Raw genomic sequence first — 20730 nt, 5'->3', positions numbered from 1 at the left:
TCTTCCATGTAGCCGCCAAACAGGTCTCCTCAAGGCTCATGTAATTCTGCTCAAGAAGCTACAGTGAGTCCCTGTTGCCTTTAGGATCCAGTATAAGCTTTTCCATTTAGTATTAAGCTTTTCATGACCTGGTTCCAGGTGAGTTGTGCTGGATTCTTCCCCATTACTCCCTCCATACCATGTGACCTATTTATTCTTTGCCAAGCTTGGAAATCCAACTCTTGCTGCCATGTTTTTGCCTGACTTGCTCCATATCCCCACTTCTGAAACTAGAATCACTAGCTTCCTTTCAGTCTCAGATTGAGTGAACCTCCTGTTCAAAGCCATTCCTGATCCCACCAGGTGAAGAGCCCCTTCACCCCTCTGTTATATCTATGTGTATACACCTTGTAGCCCCTAGGACACTACAACACTCCTTGTGAGCAAGGGTCATTTCATTTCTGTCTTTGTATCCCTGGCACCAGCACAGGGCTTGGGAGAGAGGAAATGTATTGTTAGGTGAGTGCAAGGGCAAATATGCTGGTAACACCAGATTTTATGAACAGCTAGGTAGGAAGGGTATCCATGCAATGAGATTGGTAAAGCTGTGGAAAATAGAGATAAAGAGAAGGTAGGTAATTAAAACATGTGGTTGGGGCTTTCCTGAAACATTGGTATAGAGAAGCAATCAGGACAGCCAGATCCCAGGGCGGGAGTTTTTTCAGGGCAGCAATGTGGTAGATGAGGTTGTAGAAGAATGGCTGGACAAGTTGTGGTATATGATTGTGATGGATACTACTGTGTTATAAAAAGTGACAAGCTCGATGATCCTAGAAAAGCATGGAGAAACTTGCATGAAATAGAGTGAAATGAGCAGAACCAAGAGAATGCTGTATAGAGTAACAACAATATTGTTTTAAGAATGACTTTGAGTGGATAAGTTGTTTTGACTGTTCTAAATACCCAAATTAACTATAAAGTATATATGAAGAGAGACTATATCCAGAGAAAGAACTAATAAATAGAAGTATGCATAGAACAACTTTACACACACACACACACACACACACACACACACACACACACACACACACACACACCTATTTGTATCTAATAATCTCTAGGGCAGGAGGGGGAGAAAAAAAGGAAAAAAAACAAAAAGAAAAAAATTATATGATAACTTTATTATATACTTAAAAGGAATAGGAAGTTATACATAATAGATTTGTAGTTTCATGTACAATCATCTTTTTTTCCCCTATTATACTATGTCATGGAAATGCTTGTTTTATCTCAAGTTCAAAATAAAATAAAACCTAAAATTAAAAAAGAAAACAAAAAAATAGGATTAAGTGCTATATATGCAATTTTGTAATTCTGAAATTGACAAATGAATAAGCTTAAAATGATCACAAAAGAGGATATGTTGAAAATTTGAGAAGTAATAGATAAACTGAAAACAAAGAGAATATAGAACTAATAAAAATTACAAGTTTGTTCTTTGAAAAGACTGAAAAACTGATAAAGTCATTAGATAATCTAATTAAAAGGGAAAAAATCAAATTACCAAAAACAATTTAAATAGACAAAGAAAATCACAACAGAGATGAAAGAAAATAACTATCAGAAGCTAAAATTCACAAAAAAAGATTTTAAAAGAAATACAGGGATATGTATAAAGTATAAAATGCCCATTAACAGAATATGAAATATGAAATATTAGAACTGCCAAATTTCATAAAAAGAAATCCTATTAGTTGTAAAGGAATTATAAAAGGGAAGAGGAAACACTCTGGCCCAGAAGGGTTTACATGTTAATTATATCAAAGTTTTAGAAAATAATTAGTGGCTATACTACACAAATTGTGCCTAAAATTAAAAAAAAATTCTACCAAATTTGTTTTGTGAGATAAACATACAGTTATCTCTTCCATATCACAGGGGTTTGGGGTGTGGCACCCCCATGATCTGGAATACTTTTTGGCCTTCCCTTCATACCACAGAAGTCTGAATTAGTATGGTGTTAAAAGATAAAATATGTTGATATTATATAATAATAATGCTGTACCTATATTTTATGCATTTCTCAGTTTCTAAACTTTTTTTGTCATCTGCTGGCTTTTGCGTATTATCTGCCACTTCTGCAGAACTCCCCCAAGACCCCCTTTTAATTTCTTATGCCAACCTGCAATATATAGAAACAGTGATGGGGAAAGTAGAGATGTGGAAGGCATAACTGTAGTTCTAATACCTCAGCACCTGGGGCCTCCCCACCGAGAAGCCTCCAATTACTTTCTCAACCTAGACTAGCCTTGTGTCTCTGGCTCCCCCTTGGTAACTTCCTTCTGGGGCCTTCATGTCGTGAATGGGGTCCAGGCTGGCATGCTTTCATTCTCCTTCTCATCCTGTTCCAGACTTCCAGACTTTAAAAACATAGCCATATAGCTTTATTGGCACTCCCACTCCACCTTTCAGCTCCCTTTTGTATATTGTCTTCCTCATTACATTGTAACCTTCTTGAAAACAAGGACTGTTTCTCTTTTTGCCTGTTTTTGTATCCCCAGCACTTAGCACAATGCCTGACGTGTAATGAGCACTTAATACATACTTATTTCCTTTCTTCCTTCTCAACCTGGGAAAGATAAGGCAAAGAGAGATAACTATAGATTGACATTGCTAATGAATATTGATTCCAAAATTTAAAATAAAATCCTGACCACCTCCCCCCCAACTACATTAACATACCTAATTATTCGCTATACTTGAGTATCTACCAAAAATGCAAGAATATTTTAGTATTAAGGAAACAATTATCATAATTAATCATAATAGAAAACAATACCCCAGATTGCATGAATATATCAATTTATACAAAAAAAGACCTTTGATAACAGGCAAAATTCATCTCTATGTTGTCATGATTTTATTTTAAATTTTGGAATCAATATTCATTAGCAATATTGATCTTTTTTGAACCCCATTGAGTTGTATTTCCCATGTCTCCCTTCCTGAGTTCAGGTAAGTACGTCCTCAAATGATTGAGTCTTTATGAAGAGAAGAAGAAACGGAGATGGAAGATCATAGGATTTCTCTGTCTCTCTGTCTCTGTATTTCTATTTCTGTCTCTTTTCTCTGATTCTCTCTCTCTCTCTCTCTCTCTCTCTCTCTCTCTCCCTCACTCACAACACACACACACACACACACACACATATACAGAGTGAGTTGGTGGCACCTGGCATAAACATGTTTAGCTGCTTTTGTTTCTTTCAAGGATGACCTGCTGACTTAGTCTTTTCTGATTCAGTTTTTTGGGACATTGCAGGTACTGGTATCATATGGATGAATGAAGTTCTCTGCTTTGGAAAAGAACTGTCTCTCGAGAAGTGCTTGTTCAAAGGTTGGGGTGTGACAAACTGTAACCACAATGAGGATGCTGGGGTCACCTGCAAGGTGTGACACCATCCTCTTCCTCCTAAATTGAGCACAAGGACCTCCTTCAAAAGCACTTCTTTTTTCCAATTTGGCATGGAAATCCTTCACCATGTCATATTTTATAGAGGTATAAGAGACTGATAGAAGAAGTTTTGCCTAGAGAGTCCTGGTGGATGGTTTTGCCATTTGCCATTGGCTCCTTTTAACACCCCTGGCACTGCTCTATGACCCAATTGTTTAAAGGGCGCCACCTACATTTTGAAGGGCACGTCAATTTGACTCTTCTGGTTGAATAGCGAATGGAATTTACTTAAGGACAGGGTCTGATTTGCTTTTGCTTTTCTATCCCTAGTACCAAAGATAGGACCCTGCAAATAGTAGTCATTGAGTAAATGTTAAGTCAAATATGAATTCCTGTTCTTTGCTTTTCTTTGTATCCTCAGCACTTACTTAGCATAGTGCTTGGCACCTAGTAGGTACTTAATAAATGTTAGGTGCCTTACTGACTAACTAGTATAGCTGATGGAAATTATCACCAGACTCTAGTTTGTAAAAAGTCCTTATCATTTCTCTAGTACTTTGGGGCATTGGAGAAGAGCTTGGCTCATATCAGGTATAGTGAGAATTGTTGTCTCCATCTTACACACATTAGGAAAATGAGGTGAAAGGAGAGCAACGGATTCACCCATGAAAACACCAACTACATGTCAGATCCAGGCTGGCACCCAAGACCTTGGCCTAAGCACATAAATCTCTTTTCACTACATCGTACTCTAATGACCTTTCTGGTTTTATTGACCTGAATGGTCAAGAGATTGAGATGAGCTTTGGTCATGCCCATTGCACTAAATCCCAGTCATTCATCCTAAAAAGAAAAGGAGCAGAGCCAAGATGGTAGAGTACAGGCAGCAACCCAGCTGAATTCTACCAACATACCCCTCCAAACAACCTTCAAATAACTCCTTGAATCAAATTTTGGAGTGGCAGAGCCAACGCAAGGTCAGAGGTAGACATTTTCCACACAAGACAACTTGGGAGGTCTACAGGAGAGGTCTGTGACACTGGGGTAGAGGTCTATCCAGAGTATACGCACAGGGTAACAGCACCAACAGCAGCTCTGGGACCTCTCAGCCCAGAGATGGTAAGGGATTTGGACAACTGGTCAGAATGAGATTACAGGTGACCATTTGCTGGCACTGGGTACATTTGGCACTGATAGGCAACTCTATTGCCAATAAGCAGTTCTATGTCACAATTTCAGGGCAGATAGGATTTCTTGTCATCAATCACAAGGGAGTAGGAGCCCTGGTCACAGTTCCAACACAGAAAGAAACACTAGAACCTGCAGCTTTAGGAGAACAGGAGACCTAGTCACAGTTCAGGGCCCAAAGGAATGTTAGTGTTTGTGGCTGCAGGACACCAGGGGCCCTTACTGGATAAAGGCAAGAGCATAGACCAGGAGAATGGTGACTACACCTCTCCCCACATCATACCACCTTGGAAGCACCCAAAACTTGCAGAACCCCAAGAAGCAGCTCTGAAAGCAACAGCATGGAAAAACCTAAAGCTTGGCACAATGCCTCCCCACCTCCAGATGAACAGAGCCCAACTTTAACATATAGTTAAAAATCAAGAAATAGACTGGGGAAATGAACAAACAGGTGAAAAAGAATTTGATCATAAAAAGCTACTATGGTGGCAAGGAGGACCAATACACAAAATCGGGTGATGACAACAACATGAAAACAACTACAACCAAAGCCTCAAAGAAAAATGCTAGTTGGATTGAAGCCTAACAAGAATTCCGGAGAAATTAAAGAGCTTAGAGTGGTGTGGGAAAATTGGGGAAAGAAATGAGAGTAATGAAAGAAAATTATGAAAAGGGAATTAACAGCTTGGTAAAAGAGATACAAAAAAAGAGAGAAAATAACACCTTTTTAAAAAAACCAGTTGACCTAATGATAAAAGAGGCACAAAAATTCACTGAAAGAAGAACTCCTTAAAAAGCAGAACAAGTTAAATGGAAAAGGAGGTATAAAAGCTCACTGAAAAAAATAATTCTTTAAAAATTAGAGTGGGGCAAGTGAAAGCTTGATTCATGATTTCATGAAACATTATGAGATGATAAAATAAAATGAAATAAAAATAAAAAAGAAGAAAATCTGAAATATTTCATCAGAAAAAAAACAACTTACCTAGAACATAGACTGATGAGAGGTAATTTAAGAATTTTGGATTATGTGAAAGCCATGATCAAGAAATCATGAAGGAAAAAAAAAAGGAAAAATAAATTATCAAGGAAAACTGCCCCAGTACCTTAGGGTGTGAGTTGATTATGTTGAGATGATCTCACAAAAAATTAAGGGGTGAAAAAGAGGTATACTTTGGGAGAAGAGGGAATGTAGAGGTAGAATGGGGAAATTTTCCTTATGTAAAAGAGGCATGCAAAGAAATGCTTTCATAATGGAAGGGAAAATGGGAGTGGGTTGCCAATATTTGAACCTTACTGTCATTGGAATTGGTTCTAAGAGAAAAGAATACACACACACACACACACACACACACACACACACACACACACACACACATGCACAGTTGGGTATAGAAATCTCATTTGATTGGGAAATAGGAGGGAAAGGGGTTAAGAAATATGAAGAGGATAATAAAGGAGAGGGCAGATTAAAAGAGGCAGTGGTCAGAGACAAAACAAGCTTTTGAAGAGGGACAGGATAAAAAGAGAGAGAAGGATAAACAGAAGAAAATATGTTGGAGGGAAATAAATAGTAATCATAACTGAATATGAATGGGATGAACTCACACATAAAATGAAAGGGGATAGTAGAAGGTATTAGAAACTAGAATCCAACAATATGTTACTTACAAGAGATGTACTTGAAACATAAAGACATGCGCAGTTAAAAGGCTGGAGCAGAATCTATTACATTTTAGCTGAAGTGAAAAAAAGGCAGGCGTACTAATCACGATCTCAGACAAAGCAAAAGCAAAAATAAACCTAATTAAAAGAGATATTCAGGGAAACTACATTTTGCTAAAAGGTAATATAAATTTTTACAGGTTTCTCTGATAAAGGCTTCATTTATCAAATATATGGGGAACTGAATTAAATTTATAAAAATAAGAATCATTCCCTAATTAATATATGCTCAAAGGATTTGAACAGGCAGCTTTCAGAAGAAGAAATTAAAGCTATCTATAGTTATATAAAAATGTTCTAAATCACAATTGATTAAAGAAATACAAATTAAAAGAACTCTGGGGTACCACATCATACTTATCAGGCATGACAAATGCCAGAGGAGTTGAGGAGAAATAGGTAGACTAACAAGCTGTTGGTGGAGTCATGAACTAGTCCAATAATTCTAGAGAACAATTTGGAACTATCCTTAAAGGTCTATAAAACTACGTATATGATGACTGGGTCTGTAACCCAAACAGATAGGAGAAAAAGGAAAATGATCTACATTCAAAAATATTTATAGCGGCCCTTTTTGTGGTGGCAAAGAATTGAAAATTGAGAAGATATCCGTCCATTGGGAAATGGCTGAACAAGTTGTGGTATATGAATGTAATGGAATACTATTGTGCTAGAAGAAATGATGAACAGACTGACTTCAGAAAAACCTAGAAAGACTTGTATGGTCTAATGCTGAGTGAAGTGAGCAGAACCAAGAGAATGTTTACACAATAACAGCCACATTATATGACTAATATTGATAAACTTAATCCTTCCCAGCAATACAAGGTTCTGAGACATCTCCAAAGGCCTTGAGATGGAAAATGCAATCCACATCCAAAGAAAGAACTATGGAATTTGAATGCAGATTGCAGCATACTATTTGCTAGTTTTTTTCTCTTCTGTGGAGTTTTATTTCCTCTTTCTGATGGTTCCTTCTATTGGTTCTAATTCTTACTTACATCATTAATGTGAAAAATGTTTAATAGGAATGTATATGTATAGCTATATCAGATTGTGTGCCATCTTGGGGAGGGGAGGAAGGGGGAGAAAAATTTTAAACTCAAAAGCATATGGAAGTGATTGCTGATAAATCAAAATAAATTAATAAAATAAAATAAAATAAACTCACCTGAGGACTGAAGGAGATTACAATGTAATTGGGAACAAATAAATAAAATTACAGTGCAACACACACACACACACACACACACAACACACACACACACAAAGAAGTGACAAGGGAAGTGGTATCAGAAAAATATGGGAAGACATATGAACTGATTCAAAGTGAAATGAGAAGCATCAGGACATCATTGTGCACAGGTAGAAATGTTGTAATAATGATCAACTGCATTGTAATGTTGTAATAATGTTGTTGTGGTAATAATAATCAACTTTGAAAGACTTGGCTACTCTGATCAATACAAGGATCCAAGATTATTCCAAAGAACTCATGATGAAAAATGCTATCTACCTCCAGAGAGAAAACTGATGAATTGTAAATGCAAATTTAAGTATGACTTTCTTGCTTTTTTTTCATTGCTTTTTGTGATATGGCTAACATGGAAATGTGTTTTACATGATTTAACATGTATATAATATCCTTTTGGGAGGGGAGGGAGAGAATTTGGAACTTAAAATTTAAAAGAATGTTAAAAACAAACAAAAACTAAATTTATTGTTCCAAAATAAAAAGAAAAGCAATTTATATAGGGTCTTCTGGCTTCTAAATCTGTCTCTCTGTCTACAAAGTCTTTTCAACATTAGGACAAATTTAATATAATTTACATAAGAAACCAAAAAATCTAATAAAACCCATTTGATTATATTCTAGATTAAAGGGGCAAGTCTTCAACCAAACACAGTGGTTTTTTTTATACTAAAAATACTAAAAAAATTTAGTAATGAAATAAATATTCCTTTAATAGGATCATGTAGCAGTAGGCTTGGATCACCTTTCATGGGTATTAGAGACTGGGGACGTGAGGGTGCAGAAGGAGAAGGGCTGGGTACCTATCTGGAGTTGGAAAAGGAGACAGAGGAGAGAGACTGTAGTAATTGCAAGAAACTCACAAGAGTGGTGACCTCCCAGAGATCGGCACTTCAAACAATTTGCATTGGCATGGATAATGGATGTTGACGTGGCTGGAATTTCCCCTGCTTGCTATTCTGCCTTTTCAAGGAATCCGATAGAGAAGGTACTGGAATTAGTAACATGCTTAAAATTACCCTTTCCTCTATGTTTTATCTCCACATGCAAGTGGTAGGAATTTTATTCCTAAGGTTTTTTCCCCCTGTTCTTAAAGCCTTTTACAACTTTTGATTGAGTTTGCATATTTAAAAGAACTTTCCCATTGTACAAAATCCATAGTCTATTATGAATGATGTGTATTGCATATCCATGTAATGAGTCTGTCCTCTGCAAAACAGAAATGGAGGAAGAGAGTGGCTGGCTGGAAACATACAGAATTTAAACAGAACAGATGCAAATCTCTGACCAATCATTAGGAATATTTTGTAACTGGGGCCTCTCAAATGCTATTATTTTATTATTTTTTTTTGTCCTAAAGGACTTCTCTACAATAGCAGAGAAAGTGAGCCATGTTAAATGAGATCTATCTTGCCCCTAGCCTAGAAACAAGTTGGGTTGTCAGAAAGCAGGAGTCTCCACAGCCTCTGGCCTGAAGAGGAAGGGACAGGGAAGAAGTAGTGACCAAAGGAAAGGTTACCTTGCCACCCCAAAACACACACACCCAAAACATACAAATAGCTTGGTCTGGGACAATTCAGCAGAGACAATTCACCATTTTCCCTGTTGGGATGGGAGAGTAAAAAAAATGATTGCTCTACTACGTATGTTCCATGGCAGCACTTAATGGATTTAATCAAAGGCTTCTTGAAAAGCTAGAGTTAGCATAATGTGCAATGGAAAAACATTGGAGGCTTTCCTAGTGAAATCAAGGATAATAAAAGCATAATCACTTTTTCTATTGTTATTTTATTTTTTCCATTTTTAAATTAACATTTATTAAACACTGAGAATGTGCCATGTACTGTGCTAAGCAATGGAGATAGTTTTTTGTTGTTTTTGTATTTGTTTTTGTTTTATAAATTTTCACATTCATCATGTTGTAAGGAAAAATTAGAACCAACAGGAGGAACCACAAGAAAGAGAAAACAAAATAGAAAAAAAGAGCAAATAGTATGCTTCAATCTGCAATCAAACTCCGTAGTTCTTTCTCTGGATGTGGATAGCATTTTCCATCATGAGACTTTTGGGGATGTCTTAGATCCTTGCATTGCTGACAAGGACTAAGTATATCAATGTTAGTCATCACACAATATGGCTGTTAGTGTGTACAATTTTCTTCTGGTTCTTCTCACTTCACTCAGCATCAGACCATACAAGTCTCATAGCACAATAGTATTCCATTACATTCACATAACATAACTCGTTCAGCTGTTCCCCAATGGATGGGCATCCCCTCAATTTCCAATTATTTGCCACCACAGAAAGAGATGCTATAAATATTTTTGTACGTGTGCATCCTTCTTCCATTTTTATGATCTCTTTGGGATACAGCCCTAAAAGTGCTATTGCTGGGTCAATCTACAGTTATTTTATTTAGTGCTCTAAGGACTAACTATAGTAAAAAGTCAGTAAAAATAACTTAGGAGAATGAGCACAGGCAAAGAGAGGATGAAATTACCTGCATTTGAAGATAATTGGATGATTTAATTAAAGAATCCTAGATAATCAATAAAAGAGTAATAAAGACCAACAATAGCTTATCAAAGTAACAGGATGTAAAATAAACCAACAAATTTATCAGCATTTTGGAAAATTTTCCCCCAAAATCAAAGTACTGGATTTGGAATCAGATGCCCTGAGTTCAATTCCTGACTATCTGATTTTCTCAGTGCATACCCTTCAGCAGAAGAGATAAGAAGAAAATTTTCATTTGATATAACAGCAAAATGCATTAAATATTAGGGATTTAAACTACATATGAGTCACATTAAACACATCAAAAATTATTTTGTAGAAGTAAAGGAAGACTTAAAAATTGGAGAGGTAGTCAATGTTCATGGATGGACTGTGCCAATAGTGTAAAACAAAATTATGATAATACCCAAATGACAAAGTAACAAAGAGATATCTTTTTTACAATTAGGCAAATACTTTTAAAAAATCATATGGAAGAATAAAAAGTGAAGAATATCATGGGAGATAAAGAAAAAAAGATAAAGAATGGTGTTATTACCTTATCTTACATTATATTAAGAAGCAAAAAAGGAACGCCATTAAGACCCTTTCAAAAGAAGAGAAAGCTATCTGGAGAAAGAAAGGACTTGGCAAACCTGCACATCCTGAGGTGTCTGCCTTAGTCACATGTATTCACTACCTCTGTGCCTTATTACTATGGTACTCCAATTCCATGCCCACCCTTCTCTTTACCTGGATTCTGGGTGTAATAATGAGACTGTAGACTTTGTGTTGAAGGAAATATTCCCATCAAAGTTTATAAATATGGATCCTCTGAAATTTAACTAAAAACCTTTGGGGATCCATGGACCAGAGATTAAGAATGCATACACACACACACACACACACACACACACACACACACACACACGTGTGTGTGTATATTGATTTGCAAATCTTAAAGTGGTATATAAATGCTATTATTGTTATTAATATTATTATTATTATTATTATCATTATTATTCTAACTGACCAAAGTGTATGACAATGGATTTTGCCTGATGAGTTGCCTGTTATTAATGTGAAGTCTCCTGGTCACAAACATTAGCATCACTATCTTTCAGGGCACCAGGGTTTCCTCTCCCTCTGCCCTGTAAGTTAGCGTAGTTTTTATTTTGTTTTGTTTTGAAAATAACAAAGCTGTCCATGAAACTCTATTGATGCAGGGAGCTGACTCATTCTTCTGTGTTATGGCTAAGTAAACCTGCTTCTGGTACCTGTTGAATGACCAGTGGGTATCTACACTGAACCTAAGACTAACAGGGGACAATCCTGGGTCTGGTCTACCTATCACAGAAGTCCTCTGGACAAAACCCATGTTAGATCTAGAGGTAAGAATTAGACTAAGGAGCCAAAGGGAATGTGGAGACAATTCTGAAAAAAATGAAGAGGAAATTTAAAAAAACTGCAAAAACTAAAAGAAATGCTGGGAAATCTGGAAGGCAAATTAGTAAAAAGTATGATCAGATATGTATGATGTGTCATAAACCACAATAAATTCCAATAAAATAATAGATAAAATAGTCTAACTATAAAAGTGGTTATTAAAAAACAGAAAAGAATGGAAGGCCATTACTTTCTAGCCAGAATTTCCTCTAAGAAGAATTTCTAGCCAGACATAGAAGAAATTACAAATGATGTATGAATCTCAATTACACAGAATTTTTTTTTACAGAAATAAAATCAATACATCTAGGAATCAGAATAAAAGAAATGAATTGAGGAAAATCTTTGCCTTAAACTTCACTTGTAAAAGTTTGAGATCATGGAAGTATAAGGAAAAAGGAAAAATCAGTAAGGTTAAAAGTCATTTCTAAATAGAAAGTAGTCCAAGAACATGAACAAAAAGTATGATGCAAACCCAATAACCATGTGGAAATTTGGTCAAATTCACTAATAATCAGAGATGCAAAGTAAAACTACACTGAGGTTGTCTTATATCAATCAGATCAGAACAGTTAGTACAATATGGAAAAATGAAATGTCTGTAAGACTGTGGGAGGTCAGACACATTCATTTCATGTAGTTACAAATTGGTCTGAAGTTTCTAGAAAACAATTTCTAATTACAGAGGAAAGAATATTAAAATGTTCATGCCCTTTGATGCTCTAATAGGATTATACTCTATGGAGGTTAATTACAGCAAAAAAAAAAGATGCATAAGGAAAAAAAACACATTACTATTATTTGTAGTTTTATAATAGAACGTGTCAATAACGGAAAACTGGAAACCAAATACATACCTGATGACTGAGGAATAGATAAACTGTGAAGTACAAAAATAATGGAGTATTGTTGTACCGCAAGGAATTCAGAGACAGAAGGAAAGAGATGTATGAAATGATACCAAGTGAAGAAAGTGGAGTCAACAGGACAAGACACAAACTGACTACACCCAAGCTAATAAAGTCAATGTGAGAATAGAACGACACTCAGGTCTGATGAACCCTGAGATGATGCTAGCACCCAATAATGCCAGTTATATCCTCCATCTTTCCTTTTCATGAGGAATGACCGACTACCACAACCACACCATTAGGCTGTTTGGTTTCATTCTTTTCAGAGGATGTATTTAGGAGAACATTCTTTTAGGTATTTGTTGGGAGGTATCTCTTGTGTCAAATCAAAACATTTCAATAAACAAAGGAAAGGACAATAAAGTTGATGAACCATTGGATAACTGAAATTGGAAATGAGAAATCCAAATTAACAAAATAAAAAAGATTTCCTTAGTAGTATTTGTTTGTAATTACAAAAAATCTGTCATCCCCCTAAATGTGCAACAATAAGGGAATAGCTAAATAAATTGCGGTCCATTTATTTAATGGAATCCTGCAGTGCAATTCAGGCTGACAAACAAAATGAATATAGAGAAAAACTATAAGGTCTTTATGAAATAATCAAACATAGAAAGTAGAGACAGAAAGATAAAATACAAATGATTACCATAACTGATAGGAAGCCAGGTGGTAAAGTAGGGGGGAAATACTTGTCTTGGGGGAAGAAGGATGAATTCAAATTCTGCCTCAGAATTTTAAAAGGTATATGACCTTGGCTGTTATTGAATCTTTCTCAGATTCATTTTCTTCATCTGTAAAATAGAGATAATAAGAGTGTCAAATGAGGATATGTATATGTGTACGTGTGCATGTGTGTGTGTGTATAATTAATATATGTGTGTATACACACACACGTATGTATGTATATAATCTGAAACCTTAAAGTGCTAGTAAAAATGTTGGCTATTATTCTATGCCAAGAAAAATGATTGGGAATGAACAGGCACGAAGGAATCCTAGTGATGACTTGGGGGTAGGAAGGCTAATGGGTTTTATGACATTTTTTGCATGAAAATTCATAGTTTAAGTATAAGTAGATTCAAAGCAATTTAATTGGTTATATTAATGTTTAAAATTAAGTGTTTAATATTAAAATTATATCAGCATTATAATTAATGTCAAATTTAATATTAAATGTTTAATAGTTATGCTTTATTAATGTTTAATATTAAGTATAATAAATCATTTTTAAAATGAGAAAAGGGGAAATCACAATGATTTAAGAGGAAACAGAAAATTATGAAGAACTATTATTGCATAGAGGTATAGTCCAGAAAAACTGAGAATCTAAATGAAATAAGATGAATAGTTACAAAAATACAAAATACTCAAAACAGGAAATAGATAATATCAATGAACTGATTTCAGAAAGAGAAATTGAAGCACCATCCCTAGAGTCAGGAGGACCTGAGTTCAAATCCGGCCTCAGACACATAACACTCACTAGCTGTGTGACCCTGGGCAAGTCACTTAACCCCAATTGCCCTCACCAAAAAGAAAAAAAGAATATATATATATATAATATATATATATATATATATATATATATATAGAGAGAGAGAGAGAGAGAGAGAGAGAGAGAGAGAGAGAGAGAGAGAGAGAGAGAGAAATCAAATACTACATAAATAACCCATCAAGAAAAAAGTTATCATGTTCAACTAGTTTAAAAGTGAATTTTATCAAATGATTTTAAAAAAACTACCCCTTTTCTACTACACAAATTATTTTCAGAAATTGAGAAAGTTCTCAGATTGCCCCTCTTTCTATGGGCCAAATCCTGTTTATCTTTGTCACTGCAGGAAAGAAGAGAGCAATGTGAAAGATGATTCTGGGCTGGTGTTAATGATGAATATTCACTAAGATGCTGGCCAATAGAATATCTAATAAAAATTATAAAATTGTTGCCAATTTGTATCTGTAACTGAAGTGCAAGCATGCTAGACCCTAAGACATCTTATAACAGAATAGATCATCTAAACCAGAAAAATCATATGACCACATCAGGAGATGCATAAAAGTCTTCATTAAAAAGTTCCCCCAAATATTTAGGTTACATACTCAATTACAGACATAGAAAACTTTTTTTTCCTCTTTAATTTGTTAAAAAGTGAAGATGAAGGGGCAGCTAGGTGGCACAGTGGATACAGCACTAGCCCTGAAGTCAGGAAGACCTTAGTTCAAATCCAGCCTCAGACCAAACACTTGACATTTACTAGCTGGGTGACCCTGGGTAAGTCATGCAACCCCAATTGCCCACCCCACCCCCTGCAAAAAAAAAAAACCTGAAGATGAAGAGATAGTCAGTCTCTATGCACTGCTGAGTGCCAAGCACTGTGCTAGGCACTGGAGATCCAAAGACAGGTAAAAACAATCCCTACCCACCTCGGGGTCATTGTCAGATGGGAGAGGTGACATGCCCACAGCTGGGGACAAACAAGACATGTGCAAGCTAAATGGGAGAAAATCTCAGAGGAAAAGCATTGAGATTAAAGGGGACCAGGAAAGGCTCCTTGCAGGTGGGTTTTGGGCTGGGACTTGAAGGAAGCCAGGTAAGTCTGAGGAGGGAACACATTCCAGGCATGGGGGCCAGCCACAGGAAATGCCTGGAGATGAGACATGGAGCATTTGACTTGAAGAACAGCAAAGAACCCAGTGTTCCTGGATGAAAGAGTATGGGGAGGAGAGTAAGTGGTAAGAAGACTGGAAAGGTAGGAAAGAATCAAGGAGGGTAGATCATGAAGAGCTCTGAATGACAAAAAGGATCTTCTCTTAGACTCTGGAGTCAATAGGGAGCCAATGGAGTTGACTGAATGGGTAGCTGGGGTATAATGGCCTGATCTGCTCTTCAGGAAAATCACTTTGGTGGCAAAGGGGAGGATAGACTGGAGTGAGGAGGGGCCTGAACCTGGTAGACCCACCAGTGGCTATTGCAATAGTCCAGGCCTGAGATAACACCAGCATAAAGTGGTGTGAGTGCTTGGAATGGGACAAAGATGAGATATACTGAGTTGAAATAGAGTTGATGTGTGGCATAAATATAGATGAAGAGTTAAGGATAACACTGAGATATTGAGGCTGGGTGACCAGGAGGATGGTGGTGTCCTCATCAGTAATTGGGAAGTTGGGAAGAAGGGAGGACTGGGGAAAGGAGCTAATAAATTCTGTTCTGCTCATATTCAGTTTGAGATGGTGCTAGGGCAACAAGATGTCCAACAGGCAGTTGGCAATGTGAGACGGAGCTCAGGAAAAGAGTTACGGTTGGATAAATGGATCAGAGAGTCACCAGCATAGAGATGGCAGTAGAACCCATGGGAGATGATGAGATCACCAAACAAGATAGTAGAGATGGAGAAGAGGGAGATATCTACCGTTAATGGGTGTGACATGGGTGAATGTGTAGCCAAGGAGACAGAGAACCACGAGAAAGCAGTGTCATGAAAACCTAGATAGGAAAGTGTATCTAGGAGAAGAGGGTGGTCAACAGTGTCCAAGACTGCCCGGAGCTCCAAGAGGATTAGTACTGACAAAAAAACATCAGATCTGCCCATTGAAGGACCATTGGTGACCTGGGAGAGAATAGATTGAGTTCACTGATGAGGTCAGATGCCAGATAGCTGAGAATTTAGAAGAAATTGAGAGGAGTAGCAGAGGAAGCAAGGAGGACTGGGGTCTCATGGAGTTTAGCCATGGAAGGGAGGACAACAACTAGAAACAATAGTCAGATCAATAAGGGCTATTGTTTTTAAAGATGATGGAGGCATACATGTGTTCCTAGGCAGCAAGGAAGGAGCCGACTGCCATGATTTTTTTAAATAAAGAAACATTCAAATATTTCTCAGTAAGAATAATGGAAAAGCAAATGTCCTGTCCATCATCACCATTATTTTGAACATAGTTACATAAATTCTGTAGCAATGATGTGGGGAGGGGGAGTTAAATAATCGGCATCAGAGGGGAGGCTGCAAAAGCAATGTTGGCAGATAACACAGTGGCCTGACAATGCAGAGTAAAATAGGCAGAATCTGTTGTGAGGATCAAAGGCATTAACACAAGTAAAGCTCTTTTAAAAACTTCATGTGCCATGCAATTACTGCAGGAGGCTAGGCAGCACCTCAGGGAATAGGTCTTTGGGCCTGGAGTCAGGAAGACCAGAATTCAAATTCTACCTTAGATAGTGTCTGTGTGACCCTGGACAAGTCACTTCCCGTGTATCTGCCTGGTTTTCTCAACTATAAAATAGGGATGATAACAACAGAATCTACCTGCCCGGGTTGTTGTGAAGATGAAATGACAGAATATTTGTAAAGTGCTTAGGATGGTGCTGGCATGTAGTAGGCACTCTATAAATGTCAGTTATTAGTAGTATTATACCCAAAAGAAAAATGCACTTGCTGCAGCAAAGGAAGAGAAAAGATGACTGAAGAAAAGTTGAATTCTGAGGAAATTAAAAAGCAATGATAGTGTCAAAGAAAAGATAAGGAAATACACACAGCTTCTTTCTCACTGGAGAGAGGATGGCAACTCCCAGGGAACAATGGTATATGCACTCGCACACACAATCATTTGGTTGGAATAGAGGATTCATTTTGGAAGGCAGAATAATGGTCTTTCATCCCCTACCACCAGGAAATAACTGAGGCAAAGACAAATGGAATCAGTAAAACTTATGTTAATTAATGAATAAATAAATCCTATCGAAGGGCACATCCTTGGACCTCAGATTAGTCCGTTAAATACAATAGCCAAATGCGCTTCACATACATGATTTCAACTGATCCACTTTTCTTGCACCTCTCACACATTTCTGACATTTGACTTTGTATTATGATCTTTTGTGTATATCATGTCATCTACAAGACTTCTTGAGGAGAGGCCTCTGACCTACCCAAATTTGTACCTCCCTTAGCACCCAGCACAGTTTTGTCTATAGAAGGTACATTTTTAGAGGTTTCTGAATCAAGATTGGGATGGGATGAGGCGGGGTAGGATGGGATGGGATGGGATGATGTGGTATAGGATGGGATAGGATGGGATGGGATGGGAGAGGATGGGATGAAACATTCTGAAAATGGAACAATATCGGCTCAGGTGTCATTTGTCCTTTCAGCTTTAATGCCTGTGGTTTTCTTTCAGTAACTCTGTTCCTCTCAGTTTTCTTTCTTTATCACACTCTCATTCCACCTCAGAAAGAGATCAGGATTGATTGACTCAAAGTTGGCCCTTGCTTGATTATTCCTGCCAAAGTCCTCGCTCAAGTCATTAATCCCTTTGTCTGTTAATCCCCAATCTTCATTGAGTAACTATCATGCTGGGAGCATTTTGTGCTCCAGACTGTTGGGAGGCTTTGTTCATGGAAATGAAGTGTTTGAAGATAGTGAGCGTGCCAGGTCATTGCCATAAGAAACTATGGAAAAGTCATCCTTAAGGAACCTAATTTACTGCTTTGTGCAGGGAAATGCTAGAAACTGCAACATTTCCCTAGAAGTACTCAGCAAAATTTAGCACTTACCAAACATGAGAAAGGCATGAGCTGGTGGCCAGAACCACACACCAGAAATTCAATAGCCTTCATAAACTGACAGATGGTACATCCCCATACTGCAAACGCCAAACCCAAGATGTCCTTGAGGGTTCAACAAACAAACTGTCCCAGAGAAAACCATCACCCACCATCACCTGGACTTAACACTGACTGATCAAAACAACATTGTGAATAGATTGTGTAATGACAAATACTTATTAACATTTCAAATACATGGAACTAAAGGCTTTTAGAATAGAGAGACCTAGTGTGAAAAATCAACGGTCAGAAAAGGAAGAATCCAATCCTAGTGCTGTCAACCTGTCTGCTCCCCAGATTGTCCCTAAGATGCTACCATTGAGTCTAAGTAAGATGGACTTAGATGTAAATGCTTTTATTCAATCACAAAGAGGAATGATAAAATAATAATAATAGCTAACATGTATATAGTACTTGTTATGTGCCAGACACTTTGCTAAGCACTTTATAAATATTATCTTATTTGATCTTCACAACAACCCTGGGAAGCAGGGGCTATTATTATTTTCATTTTACAGATTTGGAGACTGAGGCAAACAGAGATTTGCCCAGGGTTCCACGCTAGTATCTGAGGGTAGATTTGGACTCAGTTCTTTCTGACTCAAGGCCAGCATTCTGCGTGTGGTGACAGCCACTACCTGTCTTCGTTTTCTTCAGTCATTTTTTCCCCCTTTGAAAATGGTCCACTGAACACTAAATACGACAGAATGAGGGCAGTGCAAGAGTAGGGCTTAATTGAATAGGTCCATCACACTCACACACACACACACACACACACACACACACACCCCTTACCATAAAGAAACTAAACAAGATCTTACTGATGAGGTGAGAATAACTATTGAATGGATGAATGAATGAATGAATGAATGAATGAATGAATGAATGAATGAATGAATCAAGTCTATCAAACTAAGTTCAAAAAGGCCTAAGTCAATTGGGAAAGAGAGAAATGAAGTGATGCTATAGAGGAAGTAGACTGGGATTGGCTGAAGAGACTCAGTTTTGCCATCTTGGACTTGTAGAAAATAGCGAGATTTCAGAACTCAGACATCCAAGCAGCTGGTCAGAGGGGAGAGAGCAGAGGAGCCAGATCCCTGAAAGTGAATCTATTGGGAGAAGAAAAAGCCTCTATCTCCCCTCCCCACTCAATCACTGAATGACATCATCAGCTTTGAAAGGTCAAAAGAGTTTGGACTGCCCATGAGCATCTTGGAGATGGTTCTAGAACAGGGGTGGGAAACCTGCAGCCTTGAGGCCACATGTGGCCCTCTAGGTCCTCAAGTGCAGCTCTTTTACTGAATCCAAACTTCATACAACAAATACCTTTAATGAAAGTATTTTTTTTCTGTACAACTTGGACTTATTGGCCAACCTTTGTACACAAAAACTTTCTGGCTAGTTTGAACCTGACAGAGCTTTCCTTCCACAGACCTCATTTGGAAGAGCCCAATCTCATCCCCACATCAATGGAACTTACCTGAGCAGGACATTCCATCTATGCAGGATTTTCCCTCCCAACTCACTTTTCTACAGAGATTTACAAAGAGGAAGCATGCCATGAGTCTAAAGTGCTGGCCTTGGGCCCAAGAAGGCTTGGTCTGAAATCCAGCCCTTGACATTTACCAGCTGGGTGGCTCTGGGCAATCCATATAAACTCTCTGAGACACAGATAACTCGATAGGACCCATCTTCAGAGCACCAACAGACTGACGGCTGGTGGAGGAGGCTCCCTGGGCTGATGAACAGACCCTGCTGGTGTCCCAGCATTATTCATGTCCTGGAACTTTGCAAGTGTTCCCTCATAATAAATAACCTTTTGAAGTAGGCATTGACTTTAAAAACATAAAACATATGGTAAGCTCTGGGGCTGGTGAAGGTGTCAGGTGATCTTGGAGCCTAAAAGCATTGGCACCTAAGCCCCAAGCTCCTGGGACCATGAGCCAGAGAGCTACAAACAACCTGACAATCCTGCATTCGCAAGAATGCCAGTGAAGAGGCTGATGCCCAATGAAGCTCTGTGCCTTGCTCAAGTCACCCAGCCAATAATCTACCCAGCACATTGGCAGAGCCAATCCATTTCCAAGACCAGTGATCTTTCTGCTTTCCTTCATGGCCAAAGGACTAATCTTATAAGTCAAGGGAGGGGACTCCCTTGTGCTATGATTTAAAGGGCATTAGTCCCTATCTGCCCAAACATTTTAAATTCTACCTTTAGTTTCATTCCTTTGACCTCTTCTGTGCCCAAGCTCTCTAAAAAGTGCAAAGGATCTTGGGAGGGGTAATAGACTAAATCAATTCATGTCAAGGTGTATGTTGTCACATTGTATTTCCTCCTGAGCATGTCACTCAAAAACCTTCCATGTCTGCACATCACCTAACGAATGTGGTATTAACCCTTGATTCTGTCTTTCATCAAAGGCCGTCCACAATTTGACTCCAACCTACCTCTGTGGGCTTCTTTCAGTCTCCTCCCCTCTGGCATACCACTTTCCACCTAAGCTAGACTCATCTGTGTTCCTTGTTCTCTTCCTACCTTTTTCTGCCACCGTGCCTGGAATGTTCCCTTTCCAAAACACACACACACACACACACACACACACACACACACACACACACACACACACACACACATGCACGCGCGCACGCACACACACATGCACGCGCATGCACACAC

At 37.9% G+C, this 20730-nt stretch overlaps 1 protein-coding gene across 1 annotated transcript in view; it reads left to right on the top strand.

Moving 5' to 3' along the window:
- Positions 1–3776, top strand: part of MSR1 (macrophage scavenger receptor 1) — a 77009-nt gene extending 73233 nt beyond the window's left edge. Inside the window, 1 exon segment of the mRNA XM_078148130.1 lies at positions 3302–3776. Coding sequence (XP_078004256.1) covers positions 3302–3435 — 134 coding nt within the window. The 3' untranslated portion in view covers positions 3436–3776.
- The last annotated feature ends 16954 nt before the right edge of the window (positions 3777–20730 follow it).

The sequence above is a fragment of the Phascolarctos cinereus genome, unplaced genomic scaffold, assembly GCF_003287225.1.
Source record: "Phascolarctos cinereus isolate Bilbo 61053 unplaced genomic scaffold, phaCin_HiC Scaffold_9;HRSCAF=440, whole genome shotgun sequence".
Lineage (NCBI taxonomy): Eukaryota > Metazoa > Chordata > Mammalia > Diprotodontia > Phascolarctidae > Phascolarctos > Phascolarctos cinereus.
This window is presented reverse-complemented; position numbering and strand designations above follow the sequence as displayed.